The 26367-nt window shown below is 35.1% G+C and overlaps 1 protein-coding gene across 1 annotated transcript in view; it reads right to left on the bottom strand.

Annotated features, from left to right (window-relative positions):
- Positions 1 to 3985: 3985 nt before the first annotated feature.
- Positions 3986 to 26367, bottom strand: part of LOC128672504 (uncharacterized protein) — an 84646-nt gene continuing 62264 nt past the window's right edge. The window contains exons 3-8 of the mRNA XM_053749702.2: positions 17303 to 17557; positions 10956 to 11219; positions 9092 to 9191; positions 8335 to 8624; positions 7142 to 7288; positions 3986 to 7051 (exon numbers count right to left, since the gene is read on the bottom strand). Of these exons, the coding sequence (XP_053605677.1) occupies positions 4130 to 7051; positions 7142 to 7288; positions 8335 to 8624; positions 9092 to 9191; positions 10956 to 11219; positions 17303 to 17551 (3972 nt within the window). The 5' untranslated portion in view covers positions 17552 to 17557 and the 3' untranslated portion in view covers positions 3986 to 4129. The remainder of the gene's footprint in view (positions 7052 to 7141; positions 7289 to 8334; positions 8625 to 9091; positions 9192 to 10955; positions 11220 to 17302; positions 17558 to 26367) is intronic.

Here is a 26367-nt window from a genome sequence, read left to right on the forward strand (position 1 = left end):
AAGATTGCTATAGGCTATATTTTATCTCAAAATTCCCACGGGAGCGAAGCCCAGGGCAACATCTAGTTTTAATAGTTTAGTGTGCAAAGGATCATGTGGGTTGCCTGATTGTAAGCAAACTCCGCAGTCTATGGATACGGCAACCAGATACTGGTCACCAGTGTGTGTTCACTACACAACCTAATATTTTTAAAACCTTCTTTCTAGCTATAATTATACCTCTTTTCATCTTATTATTATTTCTTACTAACACATTTTCAATGTAACTCTCTAGTCATTTGTTAATCATACAGTTTCACCTATTGTGTCATAATAACTGATTTTAGCACCAAATTGTATTTGATCGTACACGAGATCGGATCAATGTGAGTGCTGAAATAATTAATAACGAACGACTGATTTCAATAATGAACGTCATCATTTTGCAATCGGAATTCAGGGCAGTCGAGACAATGCAATATGATTCAAAAGTCATTGATTGTTTTATTTTTTTTTATATTATTTATAAATACCAAATATTAATACCAAAAATTTACTATTTTATATTATTATTTTATATTATTTAATAACAATTTTTATTTCCAATATGCTATAGGGAGGAATTGAGCCGAAAACACCAACAGCGTTTCTTCACTGTATTGCGAGTGCAAAAACGCTGCCAGCTCTCATGCCTCCTGCGAAGGTCTCCAAGAGGCGCATCTTGATAGTCATTATAATTATTCATTTACTAACTTATGCCCGCGGCTCCGCCCGCGTGTATTTCCTATAGGAGTAGTTGCTTTTTCCAGGATGAAAGGTATATGTCTTTTTCTGTAAAACGTGAAGAGGTATTAAACACACTTACTTTCACATGTATAACATTGGTTGGTATTAAGATTGTTGTTTGATGTTGGTAGGTGTAGTTAATTTAATGGCAATTTTGCTCTGTATTCCCCCTAAACCGGAGATAATATATCAGAGATTACCGAGTAATGGTGCCGTGAAAAAGGATGTCTTACAGACAAAAAAAAATATAATCCTATTTACTATTTTCCCTGACATAATAAAAATATAATACTTACTATTTCCAATAACAAAGATAATATAATTTGTTTGTGTATCAGAAAGCGTATTGAAATTTGTGTAGTTATGTCAGAATAACGCTAATTCGTGAACATTCATTGTTGCATAGTTTCAAATATAGTCTCTGATTGAGGTGACAACAGAAACATCCCACCCTCACATCCCTCACCCAGGTATCGTGTTTCGTCTAATTCAAGATTTAGCGAAATTAATTTATTTTTAGATTAGAGAAAAACGAAGATTCGGGATTTGACACATAAAGGAATAGGTACATGTATAAGATACACAACAATAGATATACCTGAAGCAATTTACTGGTCATATTTTATTTGTTTTTATTCAATATTTTGTAATCTGTAGTATATACACTTATATTTCCTTGTATAAAATATTCTACAATTGCAAAAAGCTAACGCAATTTTGAAAAATACTTCTCAGTTATAAGTGTATAGTGTGTTCGACGTTATGGCGTATCTCGGTTTGTTAACTAGACGATATCCATTGAGGCTTAGGTTCTAGAATACCCACAACCGCATGCACCAATTAGGTAGTCTGACGACATATTGTCAAGATAGTCATGAATGCACCTCTAGTAGTTCGGTTGTTACTTCGGTTAACTACAATAGTGGTATGGCAAAAATAAATTAATCCAGTATTGTAACTTATTCTAATTAAAACATCTCCTCACATCTATTATCTCAAGTGTCAATATAAATTTTCCTGCAACAGCACCACGTGTTAGTTCAATATTGCTTCTTTGAGAAAGTGTGTATTTATTAAAATTAATCGTAGAATATGTTTGCCGAACATTTCCAAATTGTTATTACTTCGAATTTCCTATGTCAAAAAGTTATATTTTGTACAAATAATGATTATTTATCGAAAATTTCTCAGAGAGTTTTCTATTCTTGTGAGGCGCGTTCGATTTTATTTAACCTTTTATTGTATAAAATACAATTTGGAGAGCACAATAGGCGGATTATCTAAGAGTCAGCTTTTGGGTCAGAGTTTAATGTGGGTGAAAAACAATAGGTTCTTCTTTAGCTTTGTTTGCCCGTTGCTTTTCAAATTCATCTCTCCCTGATTTTACAACCATTCAATCTTTACAAACGCATTCGCTTCTATTTCCTATTGTTAATGGGTTTTGTTAAAAATAATCAATTGAAAGAAAAATGTGACACTTTTGATACTTACCTAATAAGAAAACGTATTGAAATAGTCATATTTTAAAAGTCTTTTCATAATTTCATCAGCTGCTATTGTCATCAAAGCTTTTCTACAATCTATTTTTTTTTATAATGTTATTAATCATTTGTCAGCGTGTTTTTTTTTAAATATCCAGTAGTCCTAAATTAGTTCATCGCCGAAATAAATGGCTACGATGTAAGCCAGGCAGAGAGGAGTATGCACTATACAAAGCCCGAGGGAGTTTCCCGCTGTTCATCAAAGCAAACGGAATTAGGCAAAGCAGCTTCGAGCATGACTCTCATTAAGCCTTAAAAGGAAACTCCACCACCCTAGGGCCTCTTTGAATGTAACTCAGCATTTAGAATAAACACAACCTTTCTATGTTATTCTACTTATCAATTCTGTGTGACATAATGGTGAACGTTGGAGAATTAACCGCATCTCGTTCAAATAGAATTTTTTCGGTTTGTTGTTGTGTAAATTTTGAAATTCATAATTTAAAAACAGGTAAGTGCGTGCAATAGCGGACTTATCACATTAAGAGATCTTATGAACCAATATTATGAAGTTATCAGACAAACAAATATAATAGAATTTTGATTAAACTGTCACAGTAAAACAATATTATTGCTGTGACACAAATTATTCAAATGATTACTTGCTTATTCTGAGTTATTTTGTCATAAATATATTTCGAATCTTGCAGAAGTTTCAAGTTTCTAGATTTTCTAGCTTCACTGAGCTCCAGAAAAACTGTCCTATCGGAAGATTGATATCGTAGTTTGGTTTGTGTGGGTAGAATTTTGCATAAAATCCGTACGCATGCCACTTTTTCAGGACAGTGTAAATGGAAATAGGCCTGGTAAACAATGTTTCGGAGCACGCTTTGTGAACGTATTTCAAAATTGAATTCTGCCAACCGTTGGTGATTTGACTGAGCGGTATTTATGCGCATCCATTGTGTACGCGCGCAGGCGTGAATTTGTGTTTCGTTTTTGTTAAATAGAGTCACTAACCAATTTAATTTTGGGGATGTTGTGTGTGTTTGGTATGAGAGTTTTTCCGGTTTCTTTTTCAGAAATTTTACTTGCCAATAAAGTACGAAAAAGTGTGGCGTCTGGATCCGACCTAAAATAGGACCACACAGGATATCTTCCAGTGAATTTTATACGAGGTGAGTAAGGCTATATGTATCCTAAGCAGCTGATAGCCAACAATTACATTCCCATGGAGGTTAACCGGTTGTAAAATCACAGCCGAATCTTCAATATTTTAAACATGCGGAGATGAGAGAGAAGAAAGAAGAATAAATATATTACTTATTTGATCACACAGTAACACATCCAGAAAAATAGCATAAAACCTTTATAGTAATTCAGTACATAATTTTAAAATGTTAAATTGCGAAAGGATACTTATATCAACATATACTCCAACGAGTAAATAATTAAATAATATTTATTTAATATATTTATTTATGTATAATAAACAATAAGTCTTAAGAATTAAATCTAGCAAGTCCATGTTAAATAAATATTATACATACACATTGACATATCCCGTACAATTTCTTAAAGAGTAAGCTTAAAATGAAACTTATAGGCACTATTCTGTATTACAACGATGTATTTTGAAACTTTTCACTGGAGACTAGACCAAGAAAACCTAGTCAGTTATATGGAAAAAATATTACTTTCTAAAGACGTAAATAAACTTAATCAGAACCACGTGAGCAATAAATATCTACAACGATATGAACAATGCACGAATGAAAAGTTTCCAATAATAGAAACAAAACACAACTGATATGATAATTCTTGCGCTTTTATATTTACAAATCAATGGCGTAATACTACCTATACTATTGTCGCAAAAAATCTTACCGATAAATCTTATCATCGTGTGGGGGCATACTTATAAAATATGGGGCTGGTGGTGGCGGTGCCAAGTACCGAACTGATCCCGGTCCCTGTTGCATCTTATGTGGCAAAGTTGCATTTGACAAGGACGCTGGAGGAAGCGTTGCAGCATAACCAGGCCAAGGAGGACCCCACATAGGAGTTGCTCCTGTCGTTGGACTACTTGCCAATGGGCCTCCTCTATATGATGTCGATGTCATCCTTAACCTAACAATACATATTGCCACGATCAATATAGCTATAAATGCCACTACACCGCCTACTATACCTATAATCAAATTGTCGTCATTCGTTGAAGTAGCCACACCAACCACTGGTGCACCTTTCGGTTCGCCCGAAGCTTTTGGTCTTTCATGTGAAGGAGCAACAGACCAAATTATATCAGGCTCCGCTGAGGTCCTATGCACCAAACGCGGAGGCGACGTCGTTGCCATGCTCGATGTGGAAGATGTGGCTGTTGTTCTTCGTTTTGTTTCACACGACAGTTCGTCATCTCCAATTTCTACTAACAAAAATCCTGCCAAATGCTCTGGAGCGTCACAACGTACATCATCAATGCCAACTACAGGCAACCACCTTCGCAGTGCTCTTGCATTACAATCGCATCTAATTGGATTTGAGTCCAATCCAAACATTGACAAATCTGCGCGACGATCATCAAGAGCAACCAATAATTGAGGCTGCAAAGTGCTCAACTGACTTCCTCCTATATCTATAGTTATCTGCGAAGACCTAGGTAACGGGAAAAGAAGTGCTGGAGGTAAACTAGTTATTGATGTATTACGGAATCTCACCGTGATTGCTGGTGCTTTTAAACCTGCCAAAACACCCGAGGAAACCGTTTTCAATCGAGAACCTCTCACTCCTAATTCTTCGAGACGAGGATGTAGGGTAGAATGCAATTGATCAGCGCCGATATTTGGATCTTTCAATTCAACATCGAGTTTTTCTAGGGCAAGTAAATATTGCAGAGTACCTTGCACATCAAAGTATCCCAACCTTGGATACCCGTAAGCGCGTAGTTCAACAAGATTAGGTAAGCTTCTAAAGATATTTTTCTCTATTCGAGTACATCTATCCAAGTCTTTCATATCAAGGACACGAAGTGAAGAGAGGCTGTCAAAGTCACCTTCAACTAACATAGTAACGGGATTACTCGAAATGTTAAGTCGTTGGAGGTTTTTTAATTTGGGCCAAGAACTAGCAATTGATCTAGTAATATCAACAAACTGATTATGAGAAATATCTAGCGATTCTAAAAGAGTTGTTCTCGTGAATGTTTTATCAGACAATTGGGTTATATTATTGAAGGATAAATTCAGACTATATAAAAAGGGTGTTTCTAGTTGTCCCACGTGTGTCATTCCAGTACCAGCTAAGTTCAGCTCCCTAACTGTTTTCGGCTCAGTCAAAATGTTGTTTAAAGATTTTTGAGAAAGAGGATTAAATGAAAGATCTAACTTTTTTATGTTCACCATAACATTGTTTTCGGCCGGTATATCGACAATTTCATTGTGAGACAAGTCTACAGAAGATACAAAGAAATATTGTTTTTGAAGCGCCTTTAGAGGCGGATGTTCGAATAAATTATCACTTAGAACAATCTTCTCCAGCATGTGCAATCTAGTTCGATCAAATATGTTATCAGGTAGTTCAGTAAGAATATTTCCTCCTAAATCAAGAAGCTCTAATCTTATTAGTCCCTCAAATAATCTGTCACCCAACCGATCGATTTTGTTGTTTGATAAATCTAAATGCTGTATCTGAGTAGAGTTATGGAAAGCCATCTCGCTAATTGTTTCAAGTTCATTTCTTGCCAACAACAAAGTCCTAAGTTTCGGTAGTCGAGCAAAATCGAGCTCATCGACATTCTTCAGAGCATTCCCAGATAAATCGACTAATTCCAGATACTGTAAAGTGCTTATAAGTTCTGACGGGAAGAAGTTGAACTTGTTGTTTGTGAGTATTATTTCTTTTAAGCGCGGGTGAATCTTGAAGGATGAGGGGAATAAGTAGCTCAACTGATTATCAGATAAATCTATAACTTCTAAACTAGTGCCGGTATTGAAAAATTCTCCTTTAAAAGCGTTGAGCTGATTACCTTTCAGAGATAAATATTGAATCGACATCACATTAACAAAGGACGGCGTTCGAATATTAACGATGTTATTGTAAGACAAATCTAAATGGGTTAAGTTTCTCAAATTCTTAAAGGTATTTTCGGTTATCTCTTGTAAATTATTATGAGATAAGTAAATGTATTCCACGTTGGGCGTTTTTGTAAATAAATTTACAGGAAGCGCCTTTAATCCGATGTGGCTTAAGTCGATAGACTGTAATCCTTGATTGTTTTGGAAGAGATTTTGGGGTAGTGTACTTATATGGTCATTGTAACTCATGTTCAAATACAATAAACTTGGGATTGAATCGAACGCGTTTACAGGAATTTCCGATATTTGATTGCCTGATATATCTAAGAACCAGAGGTTAATGAACTTCAGTTTTTCTCCTGTGAAACCTAATATTCTATTTTGGCTTAATGATAAATATTGAAGAGATTGTTCCAAGCCAGTAAATACTTCAGCGGCGATAGAATTCAATAAGTTTCCTGACAAGTCTAGATGATGTAACATTTTAAAATGTTCAAAAGCCGCTGTTGGCAATTCTCTGATGACGTTTCTAGAGAGGACTAATGAGGTAACTCTATCGGATACGGCTCGTAGGATATCGCTCGATAATGCCGTCACTCTGTTGAATCCTAAATGTACGGAAACTAAATTTGGTAGGCGAGAGAGAGCTGTCGCGGGGATGAGAAGAATGTTGTTGTCTCTGAGGAGAAGAGTTTGGAGGCTCGTTAATCCATCAAATGCGTCATCTTCAACCTGAAACGAATAGTTTATTTTGCATTATTATGATAAAAACAATTGAGAATAAGTAGTGTGTTTGTAATCAATTTTTAAGTATAAACTCACAGTTCTTAATGAGTTGACACCAATATCCAAGTAACGTAGCTCAGTGAGTCCGACAAACGTGCCGGGTGAGAGTTTCACCAAGTTGTTTCTACTGAGGTCCAACATTTGCAGCGACACTAAGGAACTCAGGTGACTGTTGTCAATGTTCTGAAACAAAAATATAGGTATTTAATATACTTTTATAAAAAATAATATCCTTTTCTTTTCTTTGTTGAGAATGTTCAATCCTACATATAAAGAATTCCTTACGGAAATCATGCAATAACAAATTTTCACCGCAGGGGCTTCGGAGCCCGCGTGTTTTCTAATTATTAATTAGAAACATTAGAGACGTTAAAAATCAATATCTAAAGTCAAAGCATTCAAACAGACCATAAACATATTATAAATATCATAGACATAATCTAAATTGACTTTGGCTATCATTATACTTACATATCAACTATACAGCCATATTTATGTATGAGTACTTTTAAACTTCCTTGACAAACGGTTCAAAACATTTCACAACCCTTCCTACCATAAATAACTTAGAACAATCAAAACAACGTCAAAAGTTCCCAAATCTCGAAAAGGAAGATAACGATTTCATTTCGCAAATCAACAATTACGAAGTCATCAACGTAAATAAATTCTTAGATCGAAAACAACTTCCAGTTTACGTGGAGCCAATCCTTTCGGGCCACCGGCCATTTTTAATTGAAATCGAATTTTGAATTATTGAAAATAATATCGTACATAATTTATTTTGGATTTTCTAGTAATTTCTATATAGATTTAATTTTAGCAACCCTAATAAAGTTATTTTCAGAAGAAATATTTATGAACATTTAACACCTTCTAAAGTTCTTTGAATTTCCTCTAAAATCCTTTAATGAAAACTTTGAAGAAATTGGTGAAGGTACATGTACACTATTAATACTGTAAATGCGAAAGTCTATCTGTCGATCATTCTGTCTGTCACGCTTTTGCGGCTAAATTACTAAACCGAGTTTGATGAAATTTGATATAGATATAATTAGGGTGGGTTGCACAAGATAAAATGGTGTACTTTGCGTATTCCTGCACAGGTTGAATTAAACGTCAAAGTTTACTGATGCATCGCGGGCTTCTCACGGGTAACAGACATTTTATAAGTAAGTATAAATTTTGATTTTCTTTCTGTTCAAAATATAAAGCATCAAATCACTTACCGTAATCATATTACTGGAGAGATTTAAATGCTTGAGCGCCGCAAAGGACTTGAGAGCGACCGTTGGAAAATCCGTGATAAAGTTTTCGGACAAATCCAACTTCTCAAGGTTTTCAGTGCCTTGGAAGACATCGCTATTGAATTTGGAGAGGCGATTGCGGCCGAGGTCGAGCGACTGGAGTTCCCCTAGGCCTATAAAAGCCCCCCCTTCGATTGCAGATATCATGTTCCCGTGGAGGTCTATTTCTTGCAGAGTTTTCTGGGATACAAATGACGCTTGTCGTATCGTCACTGAAAATGGAATCAAAATTGTCATTAGATATTTTTTCATTTTATTTGTTATATCACCAAAATAATATGTGTAAAAAGACATGATGAAAAAAAAGTGACTTGTAAAAAAAATATCGTTTTCAATTTATCAATTTTAGTCATAAGAAATAGTCGCCGCTACCTACCGCAAGCTACCTGCTTGACAAAATAAAAAAATATTTTATTATGTATATATATAAATAATCGAGATTCATATTAATAAAGATGTACCTCTGATAAAATATCAATCATGTTTTTTTAAAACTTCGAAATTTTCGAAAAGGCCACGTCAGACACACACAAACGCAAAACAGAACACAAACTAAAGTCCCATATAGACTCAAGTTGCGTGACAATTAAATATTATACACTCACTTTCGCGATATTTACGACACGAATCTGTCAGTGGCTAAATTATTTCTATATACAAAACAAAAGGACAAGATTACCTATACGATTCTCCCTCAAAGAAATAACCCTGAGCGCCTGCGGGCCGTTGAGGGAGGTCGACGGCACCGAGTGGATATTATTGCGATCCAGACGCAATATCTGCAACAAAAGCCGGGTTATACCACAATACCTTTATTTGATACCAGTCCAGTACTCGTATCTCATCAGGAGAAGATGATCCAATACAAATAGTAAATCATTTTTATTAGGTAGATAGTTTAGTAGATAAAATAACTGGCTGAAAATTGGTCGCAGCAAAATTGATATTTCGTCGTTTTAATTTGCTGCAATGAATATTAAGTATTATACTTTAACTGACAGAATGGGTCACAACAGAGGTTAAATTTACCAACCTAAACTTAATCCATACATATTATAAAACGAACTCCTCTGCCGCATATCTCTGTTTCTGATTGCGATAAACTCAAAAACTACAGCATCGGATTTTTACCAATATATAACTAGGGTGGTTCCTAAGGAAGGTTTAGATCTATAATTCGTTATGATCTTACACGAGTGAAGCCTGGACGGGCCGCCATTACATTTGCATTATTCAAATAAGAAAATTTTGTCTTGACTGTTTTCCTTGTATGTGTTTTCAAAAATGTATTATTCAATTACACTTTCTCTAAACAAACATGAACCAAATCAAAAAGTAAATATTTAATTCTGTATTGATATGAATGATTACTTACGTTTTGTTAGTCGAAAAGTTTCCAAGTGAAAGTCCTTTCCTTATTTTAAATATGCATTAACCACTCCGTGGAAAACGAGACGACGATACTTGTAAAGTTTAACTTTTATGTTTTTTATTACGAAATATTACTGCCCTGGTATCCGAATAATAAAAAAAAGAAGTTTTTAAGAGCACTATAATATAGAAAGATGTTAGTTAGATGTGCCAGCAATTTCATTTGCGTGTGATTCGAAATCAAGTATATATTTTTTTTAACTATTCTAGAATTTGGGCACAAGATTTCATCGAAATCTATCCAGTCAAATTACGTGATTGAATAACAAGTCACACAATCACACATTGACATCAAATATTCACATTCATACAATTTTATAAGGATTAGTAGGAACAAATATTTATTCTGCCTAATTGTATTTTCCGTACATCTATACATAATTTCCAAATGTGTGTTTATTATAATTGTTACTCTTTATTGACGTCGGTAGCACGCCTGTCGCTGACAAGTCTCCGAAGTTTAGCAAATATAAAATGCGTGGTCTGCCCTCAAGCTAAAAATAGGTCATATATGCTTTATGCTCTTAGTCTGATGCTTTGATTCACTGACCTTGAATGGAAGAAGATAAATAAGTAAACTATAAATATGCTCGTCAGTTTCTCAAGTTATAAGTATTTGAGGAGTTATATAGAGATTTATAGATTCTGATGGTCAAATGTTAGTACAAATAACACTTATTATACAGCTCGAACTCGCGGTTCACACACCAAACTGCAGATAATGCCAAAAACTATGTTTGACTATGGCGGGATAGCATTGTATTTATGCGAATAATTACAAAACTATCCCGTCAGTATTACCCATTTGCATAATAAGTTAAAATTATTAATAATTAAGGCCGTTCTCTTAACTCCCGTTCAAGGATATTTCAACTAATAATCAACTAGCAGCCCGTCCTGGCTTCGCTCGAGTAAAAACATAATAAATTATACACCTATCCATTGGTGAAAACCGCATGAAAATCCTTGCAGTCGTTTTCGAATTTATCACGCACAGACAGACAGACGCGGTAGAGGATAATATGTAAGGAACTATTGTAGTAACTTGACTTCCAGTTGTGTTTATTGAACATGTTATTCTCAGGAGAGCACACTGATAACTGCCAGCTAACCTTAAGAACATCACATCCAATCAGAAGTCCCTCTTCGATGCCTCGAATGCTGTTTCCACTCAGGTCCAGTTCTTCCAACGCAGGCAGGTTGTGTAGCTCGGCAGTGGAGAAGATCGGGTTAAGGTTGTCCCCGAGCAGGTTGTCGGCCAAGGCCAGCCGGGTCAGGTTGCCCCGGATCCCGGATAGTAGTCGGTCCGGTAAACGACGAAGACTGTTGTGGGAGAAGTCCACTTCTTTTAGTGGAAGGCCGAACGATGAGAATATCTGAAATTAAAAAGTAAGAAATTTTTGAGATCTGTTTTTCTTATGGTTATTAATTAAGAAAATGAAAATATCGGCTTCCTAGACATATTTACATTGCAAGTTAAATAAAAGCTTGAAAATGAACACATTTTTCAACAAAATAAATACCCGCAGGATATGTGCTTATACTCGTATATGATTTAATTTTACTATCTACTGACTCAATATTTCAGTTTTAAATTCAATTTGCATATCAAAAGCACAGACTATATACAACACAGGACAAATTAACAAAAACAGTGAAGAGAATAAAGGAAACAGGCATGCACGTTCTAATTTCCGATCGCACTGGTAGCAACGAAAAAAGAAGCTGACGAAACTGATTCGATTATTTTCGGCAAAGGAAAATTGCCATACTTTTGCCTCTCTATTTTGCAAGTATCAAAGTCCAATTCGGAAAATCTAAAATTGCCGAAGCGATACACCTTTGCGACTCGCGTTGATGTATAAAGCACCCTTGTGGACTCGGCGAATTTTTAGCTAAGTTTCTACTAAATCCGTTATTTATTCTTAAGGTAAGGATTATCTGAAAAGAATTTATCTGAGGTAAGGAGTATTTGATAACTGTGTAACGTATTAAGTAACTCTCTGGATTCACAAATTCCTCCGACACGGCCAGAATTTGTAATAGAAGACGAGATAGTAAAAAAATACTTTATTGACTTTATGGCTATGTTATTACTTTAAAGCACACGACTTATATAGGATATTAATATCCTTTTGTTGTAAATGCCGCCACGACCAAAATCGGTCTGATCATCATATTAGGTCCTTGCATATGAAATTGGCGTTTTGTTGTACTGGCCACTTTAATCATAAATTTCTCCTCTTTGGTTTGGAATCCCAAATTCAAATTTATACAGCTATTTACACATGTATTTGTGTTTCGTTAACCGTCATTCATTTATTTTTTTTTCTTCTGATTTTTCTGTTTGCGTCACTCAGTTTACAAAATGGAAAACTTGAAATATCTCGTTATTTACGAGTGCGAGTTCCACCGTGGCACCAGTGATAATCCAAACCGCCTTCAAAGATTTTATTGATTCCCGTCGGAATGGTTTTTTTGTAAAGAGATCAATGAACTACCTATAAGATGGCAAACGTGCATAGATAATAATGGTTCTTACTTTGATTAAATAAATATATTATATTAAAAAATATTCGACTGTTTGTTCCTCCTATACCAAACGCCAATTTCATATGTAAGGACCTAATATTACTAATTGATAATGAGTAATTTTATTACTAAGTAGTGTTAACAAATTTAAATTAATTTAAAGTCACATTCAATCTAAGCAGTCAACGAAATCGAAACGAAAGCTATGTTGTACCTCATTTCATGCAACATTTCATACTCGTAGAAACTTCTAGATTTTGAAACTTGCTCCAGTTTGAATACTTTGAATAGTAAGTACATCCGAAAGGGGACTTGTGACGATCTTGAGTTTCCAAACTTTGATGTCGAATACATTATATCATAGGCACTTACAGCACAAGTACGGCTCTAAACTGTAGATTCGCACTGTTTGTGTTGGTGGAGACAATAAATATCTCCATTGTAGTTCGTTATAAATGAATAAATTCTGAAGAGAAGAGCAGAGGGCGCCACAGTGCCAAATCCTAAACATCTAGCTAAAATTATGATAATGATGTCTGCCCATCAGTCCAAAAACTATAATATTTTTAAAGTGTTGTGTGTTGATCTGTCGTATATTATATAATCCTTATAGTGTTGTAAAAATAAATCTGTCCGTATGAACGTGTTAAACTCAAAAACTACCGGACAGATTCCTGAGGAAGGTTTAGGTGTAATTTATTATTTTTTTTAGGTTTTACACTGGCGACAGCGGAACTGGCCCTATTGAGAAATTAATTACAGTCTTCTCTCCGTAAACGTGATAATATCGACATCTCAAATTTGTGTCATTTAGGAAAAAAGTAACATTTAACATACAATATTTTTTTCTGTAAAACTAAAGGGAAATATATTTCACAGCCCAATGGCAATAATTGTTCGTGGAAACATACGATTCCATAAATGCCAATCTCCGGCAAAAAGTGCGAAATCGGCCGATCCAGCCCGGCCCATCCGGCTGTCGTGATGTGGCTTTATTGATTGTAGCTTTGTGCCTGTCATCGTTCGAATTACGTTATTTTTTTATATAAAACCAAAAGGTAACACGTTCCCGGAAGGCTGGAAGCACTGTCAGTTTGTATAGCAATGTTGCTAGACTTCTGCGAACTTTACCTCAAGACAACGATCATCTGGGACTGGCATTTTTGTAAATATTTGTTTAAGGATATATACACATATATACATTCTAATTCTACGTATGAAATATAATACAATGTTTACAAGCTTTTATTCAACTTACAGTGTATGTATATATTTGTATATGTAATGTTTGTTAAAAACAGATATACAGTTAGAAATACCTACAAATAGGTATACCTAATATACTCGACAGGAAAGTTTTAAGTACTCTTTGACACTTTCTACTATTTTATGCGTATGTCATGATAGCTTTACATTGTTTTGTAGGATATAAATTAATGATTTATTGGCAAAGTGACGAAGACACTACCAGCAATGTATCAGGTGTATGCTTAAATAAATCATCTGTGTCATTAAGTTTGAGCAATTTGAACCGGGGTAATTTGTATCGCAGAATTTTTGGTAGTAGTTTTCGCCCTAAAATAGGATCATTCCGCCCGTGGATATCCTCCGAGGCAACTAAGGGAAACAAAGTCTTAATAGATGACAGGCAACCAAATGGTTTGACAACTGTGATACGACGTCCGTGTGAAGTGCAGACGAAAAAGTAGGAAATCGAGGAAACGCACGTCTGGCAGCCGGCCAGTCACAAAATTAAAACTGAAAAATCTTCAAAATTTTATTGTTGTATTTAAAGGCTTCGGGCGTAACGGCAACACGCGAGGATGACAGGAAAGGAGTTAAGGTTGAACTTAACTTGCAAACTTATCTTAAATGAAAAATGTTGATAGCAATAATTACGGCGTTGTTTTATATAAAATAACAAGATAGGAATATTGGTATAAAGAAAGAGAGGCGTATGTAGGTAGTGTAATGTTATGGTTACATTAGTCAATTTTGACATTGATTTTGAATTTTATCTAAACGATGGCGGTTCGCAGGTTAAAGTTAACGTCAAAGTTGACTGATACGATGCAACCCTAAAGTCTGTTAAAAATAGATACAAGAAACTGATATGACAAATTACAATAATATCGAACCAAACGTGGTCTGTGATTTTCGAGACTATCGACTCTTTTTGTCTTTTCAAGGACAAACACGTGATAAGTTCATCTAAATAATAATAAAACAAGTGCAGTTACATACATAAAATCAAGTGCACTACTGGGCCTGTCGACCGTGGAGACTAATGGATCGACAAATACCAAACGCGTCGAAGCGTATAGTCGACACGAATTCTGAATTTCGTACGGAAGTCTGTCATTCAGGTTTAGCCCACTGACTGTACAAATTACACATACCTTATCATAGCATCATTGCCTCTAGATAATTTGCTTTGTGAGTAGTCTTATATCTATATGTACAGGGCACACTACGCACATGTCAGCTTCAATTAAAATAAAATAGGTACTGCAATGAACAATATCGAATAACATATTTTTCGTTCAATAAAAATTTCGAACACCCCTGGTTAATTCAGAAAACCTCGAATTAAGTTATAAATCTTCAAAAAATAGGTGATATTACTGTTAAATATTCAAATAAAATATTAAAATTTAAATTGCTTTGTCATAAGGTAGCGATTCCCAGCTATAGGTAAAATTGTTGAAAATAATTAAAATAAATTGAAAGCTTTTTGTGTTATTCCCTATAAAATAGGTCTAACTGGAGTCAAAATCAAACCTAGTAGCAAACATAGATGTACACCTTGTATTTTTAGTTTATTTCAAAAAAGTCCGGTAGAAACTCTACCAATATAAATTTAGTAAGCGCTGGACATTTCGGAAAGAAATTGGTTAAAATCTGGGCGTAAATCACTCGTAAACCCATATCTGCTATATAGATATTCACATCCGCGGCTCCCATTGTCCAACGGGATAATGCCAATCAGCGTGCAAACGCGCGAAATCCCCGCTTTTCATCCGACGTCGATGATGCGGCATCATCCAGCTGATTCCGGCTGTAGCAATTAAATTTCCATTATACATTCCGACCGCGCGGCGAATTTATCCTCTGGAATATATCGGACACTATTGACAATTGCTTGTATACAATGCTTTATGAAAATACTGATATTATTGTAGTATGAATCTACATAATAATGCCACGGCATGATCGTTTGAGCCGATAGATATTTAAGTTTATTGTATCTTTTCTTTTTTGTACACGCCAATGCCTCTTTTTTCCCATTCTTCTTTCGTGGGTCTACTGGAAGATTTTTTTTTAGAAATAAATAGTACCTTTGTACTTAGTTTCCAATTTGTAAGTTTTATATTTACTGTTATGTTGTGTACATAAATAAATAAAATAGATGTGCCCTGGGCTGGTAGGACATCATCAGTATAATTTATGGCTGATATCATAAATATACTTTTTATACATTGGTGCATATAATCAAACACTTTGAAGCGGCTCTGCATAAGACCTCTTTACGGGAAAGTAAAAATATTGAATAAAATTTGCGTAGATTGTCGTGTTGGTGACTGTACTATTTATGTCATTTCTGCCTTCAAATTAATTAAATTAAATACCCGCTAGTATCGAAACCCGGAGGTCTCGTCGGTCGGTTAATCGCAATCAAAGGCAAATTGGATGTCATATTACCAGTTATTTGCGGTAATTATAATACCGGGTTTGCGTGGTGGTTGCCATTATAATAGAGTAAATACATTTATATAGGCTTATACTATCGACGATCATATTTATGTCTTGCTCTCTCTATTGGCGATATTTGAGTGTTGCGTTCGTGGATGCGCTAGATATTTATCTGTTCCTCATTGTAACTTGCGAAATTATAGGATAATATAGACAATTTTATTTCAATTTATTTAAAAAGCACCTCAGATCATTACTGACTGATAACGATTTTTCGACATAGTATCGATATTTTTGTTTTGTGGGATGACAACATGCTCTCCATTTAAATTTGACGGTGATACATGTAGGTACCATTACATTTTCTTTTAATAACTCGTTGTAAATAATATAAACTCATATTTTTGAAAATATGATCTTTGTCTTTGGACCAACGGGTTCATCTTTTTTGTGTGTCGACTTCCTTCGCCATATCGGGTTGACGCAGTTGATGGAAGTCTTGTAATAATATATTTCCCGCCCATCCTGTGGCTGACCACTGCAGAGGCCGCTTAACCGCCATTATCGTCGCACAAACCTACGCCACTTAGCACTAACCATTGAGTCTTGGAAATATATCTGACATAATTTAAAGTGCGCGAAATATTTATTCAGGGCCTAAGGATTACGATGACTGACACTTACCATCAGGCCGCATGTCTGTTTACTTGCTCAGTAGTATAAAAAAAATAGGTATATATCAGACAGATTGAGTTAAGTAAGTTCGAGACTTGTGTTATTATTCACGTACATATTGAACAGCGCATTGTGCAGGTTTCCACGCGATGTTTTCATTCGCCGGAAGCAAGGATGGGCCATTGGTTTGGTTTACAAATGAATATAAACACACAACCACAATATACATCTCAGTTTGTATAAGAAACAATCTAACCGTTATAATATTAGCTTCAAAAACATTCAACTAAATAAATGTAACAGTGTAGTCGTATATATTTCGTAAAGGTACAGTTAATTCCTCAGACTTAACTTAATTTCGTGAGATTAGGCTTTGTCTGAAACGACCTGATTTTGAAGGAATCCAGAAAAAAAATATTTTGTAGTTCACGGACTTGACGGCTTTTGATTATTTTAATTCAATCGACCAAAAGAAAAATTATTTACAATTCATTTCAATTCATTTTTTTTTAATACTAAAATATAGAAATTAAAGGTGCTTATTTAAAATTTCACATACCTGTGTCGGTAAGGTCTGTTGTCCAGCCCACCGTTGGCTGAAGGATATGATGGGAGCTCCATAAGGCAACGTCGGGAAGTCTCCACTAAACACGACACGATCGCAATCCATCAGGATCCTCAGCTGCAAGGCCCGGTCCACCTGAACTCGACACCGGCATGGGTACCGGAGGTCATCGTTTAGTTCTGAACACGGAACCCACTGCTGACCCAGCACTGGGACCATAAATAGCAGTAGAAGCAGCCACATTTTATCCTGCAACAAAGAAAAATCATTTTTAGTCGGCACAATTTTGAAGCGTGTTTCACGCCATAGAGTAGGACGTATCGATATCGATATAGTAGGGGAAATATTATTATTGTAACAAATTCGAAGGTATATTTCCACGGATATCCGAAGTTCGTGGGTAGAAGACGACACAGCCAAAAATGTAACTAAGAACACGCTTAGATAAAATAATAGAAAAAATAAAAATCAACCTTATTTAAAGTAAGGCTCTACTTACATTAAATTAAAGTTAAGTAAATTTATTAAAGTTTGATTTTTATTATTTACTGTTTGTCATTACGTTGATACAGTGGGACTCACCAGATAGGTACAGACTGTTCAAACTTAATTGGTGAGCCCCAACTAACTATTAAGGCTTTTGTAAAAAAATTAAGAATTTCGATTTTGGTTTCTACTAAACTTACGGAGCCGTTTTTCATTTTCACAGAATTTCGACAATTTCATAACAGCTCCATCGTCAGAGCCAAATTTGATTACAAAAATATAGAAAGCCATCGAGGCAGGTTAAACTAAATAAAGGTTAACAAAAAAGAAATTATAATCTCCAAATCAATCGTCTATCTCTTTGACATTCTGAGTGGAACGAAACAGATGGAAACATCTCAGTAATGCTAAATTACAGAAACTCGTTTCGTCCAAATGTAATTCGTGTTTTTCTTCTGAAAACGTATACAAATAACGGGAAAACAACATCAATAATAAATTCAATATTTATGCGATACAAGGTCTTATAACTAATCCTTTTTTAAGGTTTCAGTTAGCAGTTCAGAAATAAACATTTATGCGAACCCAGGGAATACCTAGGTCCCTAACTGAATATTGAATCAAATAGGCATATCACCCTATGTTATTCAAATGATACTGGGAGGAAGCTATTTTGGCGGGGAAAGACGGTAAAAAAGTTTGCGCCCTTAGATTATAGAATTGCGCTATGATTTCTTATCTTATTTTGCGGCTAACATTACCCTCATTACCATAAACGGAGGGCTGGCCGATACAAACATAGGGTTATTCACTATTGGCCACATGGTGTTTGTTTGTTTGTGAGTGGTCAAATGGTTAGACTCGAAAAAAAAACATTTCTTTTTACAATTATAATTTGATTAGGTACACCATTGTGTAGGTAAAAGGCCAATACGTCCGCCAATAAATTGATGTTACATTCTAAACATTTTTTATTTGAATCTATAAAAGAGTAATAGAAACATTAAGTAATCTCTATAAAAAAAATTATATAAAATCTTGGCATATTTTCAATTGCTTTCACGGCTGTGGTGAACAAGTCCAAAGTCCAAGTAAAAATAAACCTTTGAATTTGAAGATTTGGCCTATGTTTAACCACGAAAATATTAATTTTCGCGTTTATAATATTAGTATAGGCCTATACCATTGCATACCCATCATCTGTTAAACATATTAAAAACAGGTTAAAAATTTCTTTTAACACCAATTTATGTATTTATGTTGCCCTGTAACACTATTTTTTTCATTTGACCACAGCCCACACCACGAAGTGTGGTCGTTGAATAACCCGAAACATAAACGGAGTGAGAACAACAAGAAACACCTCGTAAACAAGGCCGTCCTAAACAAGAAATTTACGAGAGACCTTTGTTTATTTCTTCAAATCGACACTTATCCGAGTAAAGTTTGGAGAGTGATGAAATTGCGGCCGTGTTTATTACAATTGTGTCGTCCAAACTGGTTGTATATTTTTCTCCTCTTAACCACCGTTAGCATAAACAAAGAGACAAACAAATCAGACATTTCAATAAGCTCATGTATGTCAGAAAGGGTTAACCTTAAAATTGCTAACTTGATTTTGTCAAAGAGAATACGCGGTCCAATGGTCTGGCTACTAAAGTTGCTGAAGTCCGTGCGATATGAAGAGGAAAATGTAGAAAAGCACACTGGTCTCCAATATTTTGAGACAAAAGTAGTAGCCGGAAAAATGTTCAGATGAGAAAGAGAGAAAAATTAAAACAATAAGTACATCACCCTCTCTCTCTCCTATATGAGCGTTTTCCCAGTTTCCTCAGCCGCAGAGCGTCGACACCCAGCTTCCGCTTTCAATAAGTACTCATTATGTGTATAAATACGACTTATACATTCGTTCTTTCTCCAAAAAAAAATCTTTTTGAGTCAATTCCACATCACGAAAAGAATTTTCTTCAATAATATTTTATTATACACAAATTTCGAGGACAAATTATCGCGCGTTGGCAAAGTTGATTTTCACAAACTGGAACGGCACGCGAATAAGATTTGTTATGGAAGAATAATTATATAACTAACATACTCAACAAGCACAAATTTTGAGCCGAAAGCAAGTGGAGAGTTATAAAACCTCTAATATTTTCAAACTAAAATTATTGGTATACAAACTCATGTGCTACGAGTAGGATTCGAACCTGGGACTTCTCAAAATCTTCATAGTGCACACGATTATACAACACACGAAATCAGTGGTAGTCTCCAAATAATCAGATCTCTTCAGATATTTTGAAAAATATACGAAAATAACAGCTACATAGAATAGTTATTACAATTTCATACAAACACGTATCATCGGCGTAGATCCTTTGTGTCGCTCCAAGTTCCCAGGTCTCGTATTCCGAATGGGTAAATTATTAACGAACCTCGATTTATGTGGAAAGTTGTTGCGATCGCCCACGAAACTAGTGTAGTTTGTTCAAAACTTCCACCGACCAGCTCCCATCATTGACTTCTCATCTTTCGAAACTCTTTCTGATATTTGCAAATATAAATTTCAACACCCTTTTTGATACTTCCAAAACTTTCCCGTACAGATCTTGTATTATAACGGATTTTTAAGGAATTTATTTTGGGAGTTGTTTGTTGTTTTGCTCAAAGGGGAATCTAGAATTACAACGATATAAGGTTTCGTTGATTTAACAAGCTTCTATTAACCGGATATCCTTTACAGTGGACAAAACATTTTGACACCGGACACTCCGTCCGACTAAAGCAATGCGACGAGGTAATTCTGTTTGAAATTGAACAGAGCAACTGCCGGACAAATACCTTTAAATGTTTTATTTTAAAATGTTATAGAAAATACAATCTTAATAAAATACTTCTTTCGTTGTTAGTCAATTTACGCCACATTTAATTACATTACATGTGTAATGCAATGAAGAATAAATTAAATTAGATGACTCCTTATCATATTATGGAAAATCTCGATTTGTATAATAGCTGTCCCTGTGAAGATAATACATATCTAATGTTTTCATTAGGGTAATTGCTACCAATAAATAATAACATCGTGAAAATATATACATGAATACGAGATCCAAATTCTATAATACGGTTGCTACCGCTTGATATTATGTCAAATACACACATTTTTAGACACTAAAAAAATTAAACCTATTTTAATTTTAACCCATTAAAAAATTCCAAAAAAAAGTAAACTGATACACTAATTTAAAATGTTAATGTAAATTGTAAATTCGTAGCATATGCTGTGAAGTTGTAGGTCTAATAAAGCATGTATCGCGCCAGGCTGTGACGTGTAACCAAGTCTGGATTCCCGCCAAATTACAACATTAGGGTAATACTTCGATACACGAGAGACCAGACCGAGATATCGATACAATGGCATTAGGAAATGCTCGAGATTTGAGCTATTTTTCGATGTTGACCTCGAAACAAGACGAAATTTTCTGTCGCACTTTTTTATTAGAATACGTTTGATTTCTTGAACGAATGGAAATCAGAAAACTATCATATTTGTTGAAACGTAGATTATTTTTAAGATATTTATATAACCTTTTTTTTCATACAATATTACAAATGCGAAGTTGGGATGTAAGTGAATGAATATTTTTTACTCAATCGTGTAATATCTACTACACAGATTTCGATGAAATTTTATTTTGCGGGTACAATATTAAATTAGAATAGTAAACTTCTTAATCGCTATTAGTATTACACGCCTTCAAGACAGACAAACTGAAAACATGCATTAAAATTAAAATACAGTAATGAAATTACAGAGAATGAAATTATAATCTTTACTAATATCCCTAAAATTACAGTGGTTTAAAATGATTTCCTCTTCATAATGACTATATTGCTCTTACCGTATACCTCGATCGTTTGCTGTTTCTGTTAAACTTTTGAAATTGAAGCAACATTCACTATTTCCGCTTAGTTACACTATCATTTAATGTATATATCATAAACTAAATCAAAAAATAATTACACTAATACCAATAATAAGACGATTGTTAACAGAGATGTATGACCGAATGAAATTACTTCGCAACTGTGTCTTTGCGACTGCCCAATAGACTATCGCCAAAATTTCTCAATACTCAATAAACGAATTCTATTACTTAATGTTAATTAGTTTTAAACAATCAAACAGCAGGTTAGGTTGCTAATTGCAAAACTAATCATATCCAAATATTTGCCTGACCGCGTATTCCGGTAAAGTCACTCTCTGGAGTGATTATACACATTAATTAAATAGTCATTATGTGCACAGTTTGCTAACATAGCTTGTTGTAAAATTTACTTAACTCCTTGGACAAATTACTTGCATAAAATATCAACTTTGGGATTTTTCCCTTTATATGCTCTGCTAGTTTTGCCTTCTTGTTAAAATTTCACCATTCTCGATCAACGGGAAGTACAGGAGGTTTTGAGGTTCCCATGAAATTACAAAAAATCAACGTAAATGGTCATATATTTTGAACGCGTTGAATTACAGATTTGAATTTTTCACAACTTCAAGGGACTGTCGACCCAGATATTTCATGTAAATTTCAACTTGATACCAGTACGAGACTACGAAGTGATTCTATAAGGGTTCCTTTTTATTCTTTTGAGGTACGGAATCCTAAAAAGCCATTCAAATTGCGAATACGTTCAGATGAAATAGATTCGTGTTCTTTCGAATAAGATATAGTTTAGTTCTGAGAAAGAAAAATTAAGTTCGTATTTATATTTGTTACAACAAAACCTCTACCGTAAAACCCTCAATTACCACTGCTTCAATATCCGTCTACATGACGTGATCCATAAACCATTATCCCTTTCCATTTGAGTGATTCTATAATCAGTTGGATATCACGCACGTCGTCGTGTATTGTGTTCGGGTCAACATATGTTTAGTTCTTCATCCTATATACTATATACAAAAATGTATAATTATGTATGCCCGAAGCCTCCGATTCCCACTGTGATAATTATGTGGACCAAACGTTTGTTACTGGAAACACTATCTAAGGTGTATCTCTCTCTGATCTAAACGTTTTCCCGTTTTCTTCCTCAAAGGATTCTCTTTTGCGGCCGACCGCTTTCCTATTTTTATGTTAGTAATTGCAAATGAACATCCTTTTTACTTTTACAAAAAAGAAAACATATTTATTCAAACTGTTTTGTCAGCTCTGTGATTCTTCTAATAACACAAGCTGAAGAGTTACACTTACATGCTAGTAGTTTGTAGATTTTTAAGAAATACACCTGTATATGCCAATGGTCTGTCAGTCAACTAGGAATCCGACGACCGTTCGAAGTGGAGGCGAAAACTAGGAATGGGTCTAGGCTCCGACGCCCAACGGCTGATGAAACAACCAGGAATATCTACATTCAAGTCAGAGAGAGAGAGAAGTGAACAAGACTGACATTCTGTACCGACCCCACATAAAGTGGTTAAAAGTAAGTAAAATTGTTAAATTTTAAATTTGACGTGAACAAATGCCTGTAAAGGTCTAATTTCTTAATAAATAGCATAGCATAACTTTGAATAAACAGAGTAATACATTGCTGCTAATAACTAGTTTATAGAGCATATATACATTGCGTGTAATGGCTGCGTGTCTTCCCGGACACATTTTTCGGAAACGCTATGGTCTGATTATGCTTAGACATTGTTTAATGGCTAACAACATTATTGCTTCGTAATTATAATTACGTGTTTAGATTATTCTCAGGCACAATTAAGATGTGCGCAGAACGTCAAATATTAATTCTATTAATTTTTAAATAGTATGAGTAGAAATAGATAATAAAATTGACGTATGTCCGCTACGTATGACGTATGTCAGAAAATGCTGTCCGCTGCCCAGGAGGTCCCGGGTTAGATCTCTGGTCAGGTCAAGTTATCTTTCACAGTTCGACCTGAGTATTGGATGTTAATCTGTATATGTTATAGAATATACTACAGTATCATTGAGTTAGTATCCGATAACACAAGTCTCGGAACTTTGGGACTTCACTCTGTGATATTTATCCCTATAAGTATATGTTTCTAAATGATAGAAAACATTTTTAAAATAATTCTATTGCCTCTCTCTCATCTCTGCATGGTTGCGTTCGAGGTTGTGAAGCCACTTACCCGAGGTCAGCGTAAAAAAGAACCTTAAAATTTGGAAGATTCACCTGTGATTTTACAACCTGACGTCAACCCTCTTGGAAATGCTAGTATCGCCTATCAGCTGCCTAGGCTGTGTGTCCCATAATCACCTCATACGACATCCACGGGAGGATATGGAATGGTCCTATTCTAAGGTGGGACCATACGCCCAATCAAAGTTCCTAGATATGTAAATAAAATGTTTAGCGTGAAATTTTATTTAAAAACAACTACAAAAAATAGTCGATATCGTTTAATACTATCGGCTCTATGCAATCACAAAAGCAATCGCGATATTTAACTAGAATGGACGCGGCCGGCATGGCATGGAATTCGCAGTTTCATAGCTAACAGTCCAATAAACCTGGCTGACCAAACAGATATCTGTTTGTATATTTTCTATATCGGTAACTTTTCATTCGTTGAATGCAAACTATCAATCGTTGTTTGTGTACATACGACAGCACAACGAGCTGTCCAGTTCATATCAAATTCACCATTGTTACCGCAGTGCAATAGGCGGCTAACTATACCGCTGAACCGATTTTCATGAAATTTGGTATGCATGTAGTTAAAGACCACCCTTCAAACATATTGCTACTTTTTTCAAAAATCAACCCCCAAAGGGGGGGCAGACATTTGTATAGAAATCATGTCTATTCCGCTTTCGCACAGAAGTTCACGCGGGCGAAGCCACAGGCAAACGTTTGTAGTAATATAAACGGTAAAAGCATGCTTTGAAGTTACCAGTCCATGACATTCTAAAGTTGAATTTAAAGTGGTTTAACATATTTATGTTGGCATTTATCGCTGCACTACAGCAGAGTGCATAACGATTGTCCTTCTGATAAACTAATCTCGACTAGATTTCACTACAACAAAAGATACAAGCAGTGCCCAAACGTTATTAACTGTGTTATATAGTCGGCTTGTTCCGTTATCGCCCCGCTTCCTCTCTGGGTACAAAATGTGCGACATTAGCATCTCTTGACTCCTAATAGCAGTTCACATTGGTCGGGAAGAGGTCGGTGGCGCAGCTCGCTCACCGCTATTCGCGGTTCTGCTATAGTCGGTCACGTGATGGGTCGCCAAAAATATATTACCTCCAACTACTCCCCGTGTTACTTCCCTGGATTCGAACCTGCGACCTTTCAATCCACAGGCGGATGACCACCACTTCTTTTAAATTGTAAATTGTACTTGTTCAGTGTAAAATCTAATTAATGTCTGTAAGCAAGCGTACGAAGCGGAAACCCTTGTCCGTGCACTCTCTGGCACAAATTAAATGACGCCCACTCACTAAAATACCCTCTTCACTAATTCTATGTCCAAATGAGCGCCGAGCAAACCACTGGTTCGTGATATTAGTGTTCAAAAGAAACCCTGTAATCTCTCACACGTGTCATTTTCAACGTATTAGCGTATTTTATACAACAAAAAATTTTTATATTTTCATGTTTGATAGATAAATAATAAAAAATATTGCTAATTTCTCCACTGAACAGACCAAGAAGTAGATGGCGAGATAAACTCAACATTTTTTGTAATACAACCTAGAATAACACTCGTAATAATACTGGAATAACTGGAATAATCCCTATTCTAGGTTGTATTACAAAAAATGTACCGGAGCGAACCCCCGGCGCAGCTAGTAGTAGATAAATAAACAATTGTGAATTTATACGCAATTTAAAATTTTTGATATTAGTCATAAAATTTCAGTAAAATTGAGTTGAATGAACTTTATGTCTGAAAACTTATCTAAACTGATTCTTGTGAAATCGACGTATACCTTAAAAAAGCACTAAATTTAAAATCTGATACCTAAAAATCACAGTGCTAAAACGAAGATGCTGAATGAAAAATCCTATACTTTACAAAACATATTAAAACAGATTGATAATGAAATTACCATCTTACACAAATTATATTTATATTGCAGAAAATGGTGTATCTATAAAAGCACTAGACGGTGCAGAGCATTGGGTCCCTAACTTCAGGGGCTATCAGATCGTTGTTTTTTCTTGCTCACTCATTATTCCATTTCATATAGTAAAACTTACCTTAGGCTTTAGCTTAGGCTTAGTTGCTCTCGACGTTAACTCTATCCTGCGCACAAAAACGCAAAGTCACCACTTTGTCTTATCAGCGGTGGCGCGTAGGTTGATAATTTTAACCCGCAAGGTTAATAACTTTTACAACAAAATGGATCAACCGAACCTTGGTCGGGTGGCGCCCCAAATGTTTTTGCACGAAGTCAATAGTTACCTAGCTACGCCACTCATTGCAAATATCAAACATGCAAATGCCAAAAATCTACATAAAAGTAGAAAATCAGTAAAAGTTAAAGGCCACGACGATTTCCATTTTTATACGCATCATGGAACAT

Source organism: Plodia interpunctella, chromosome 9, assembly GCF_027563975.2.
Source record: "Plodia interpunctella isolate USDA-ARS_2022_Savannah chromosome 9, ilPloInte3.2, whole genome shotgun sequence".
NCBI classification, from domain to species: Eukaryota; Metazoa; Arthropoda; class Insecta; order Lepidoptera; family Pyralidae; genus Plodia; species Plodia interpunctella.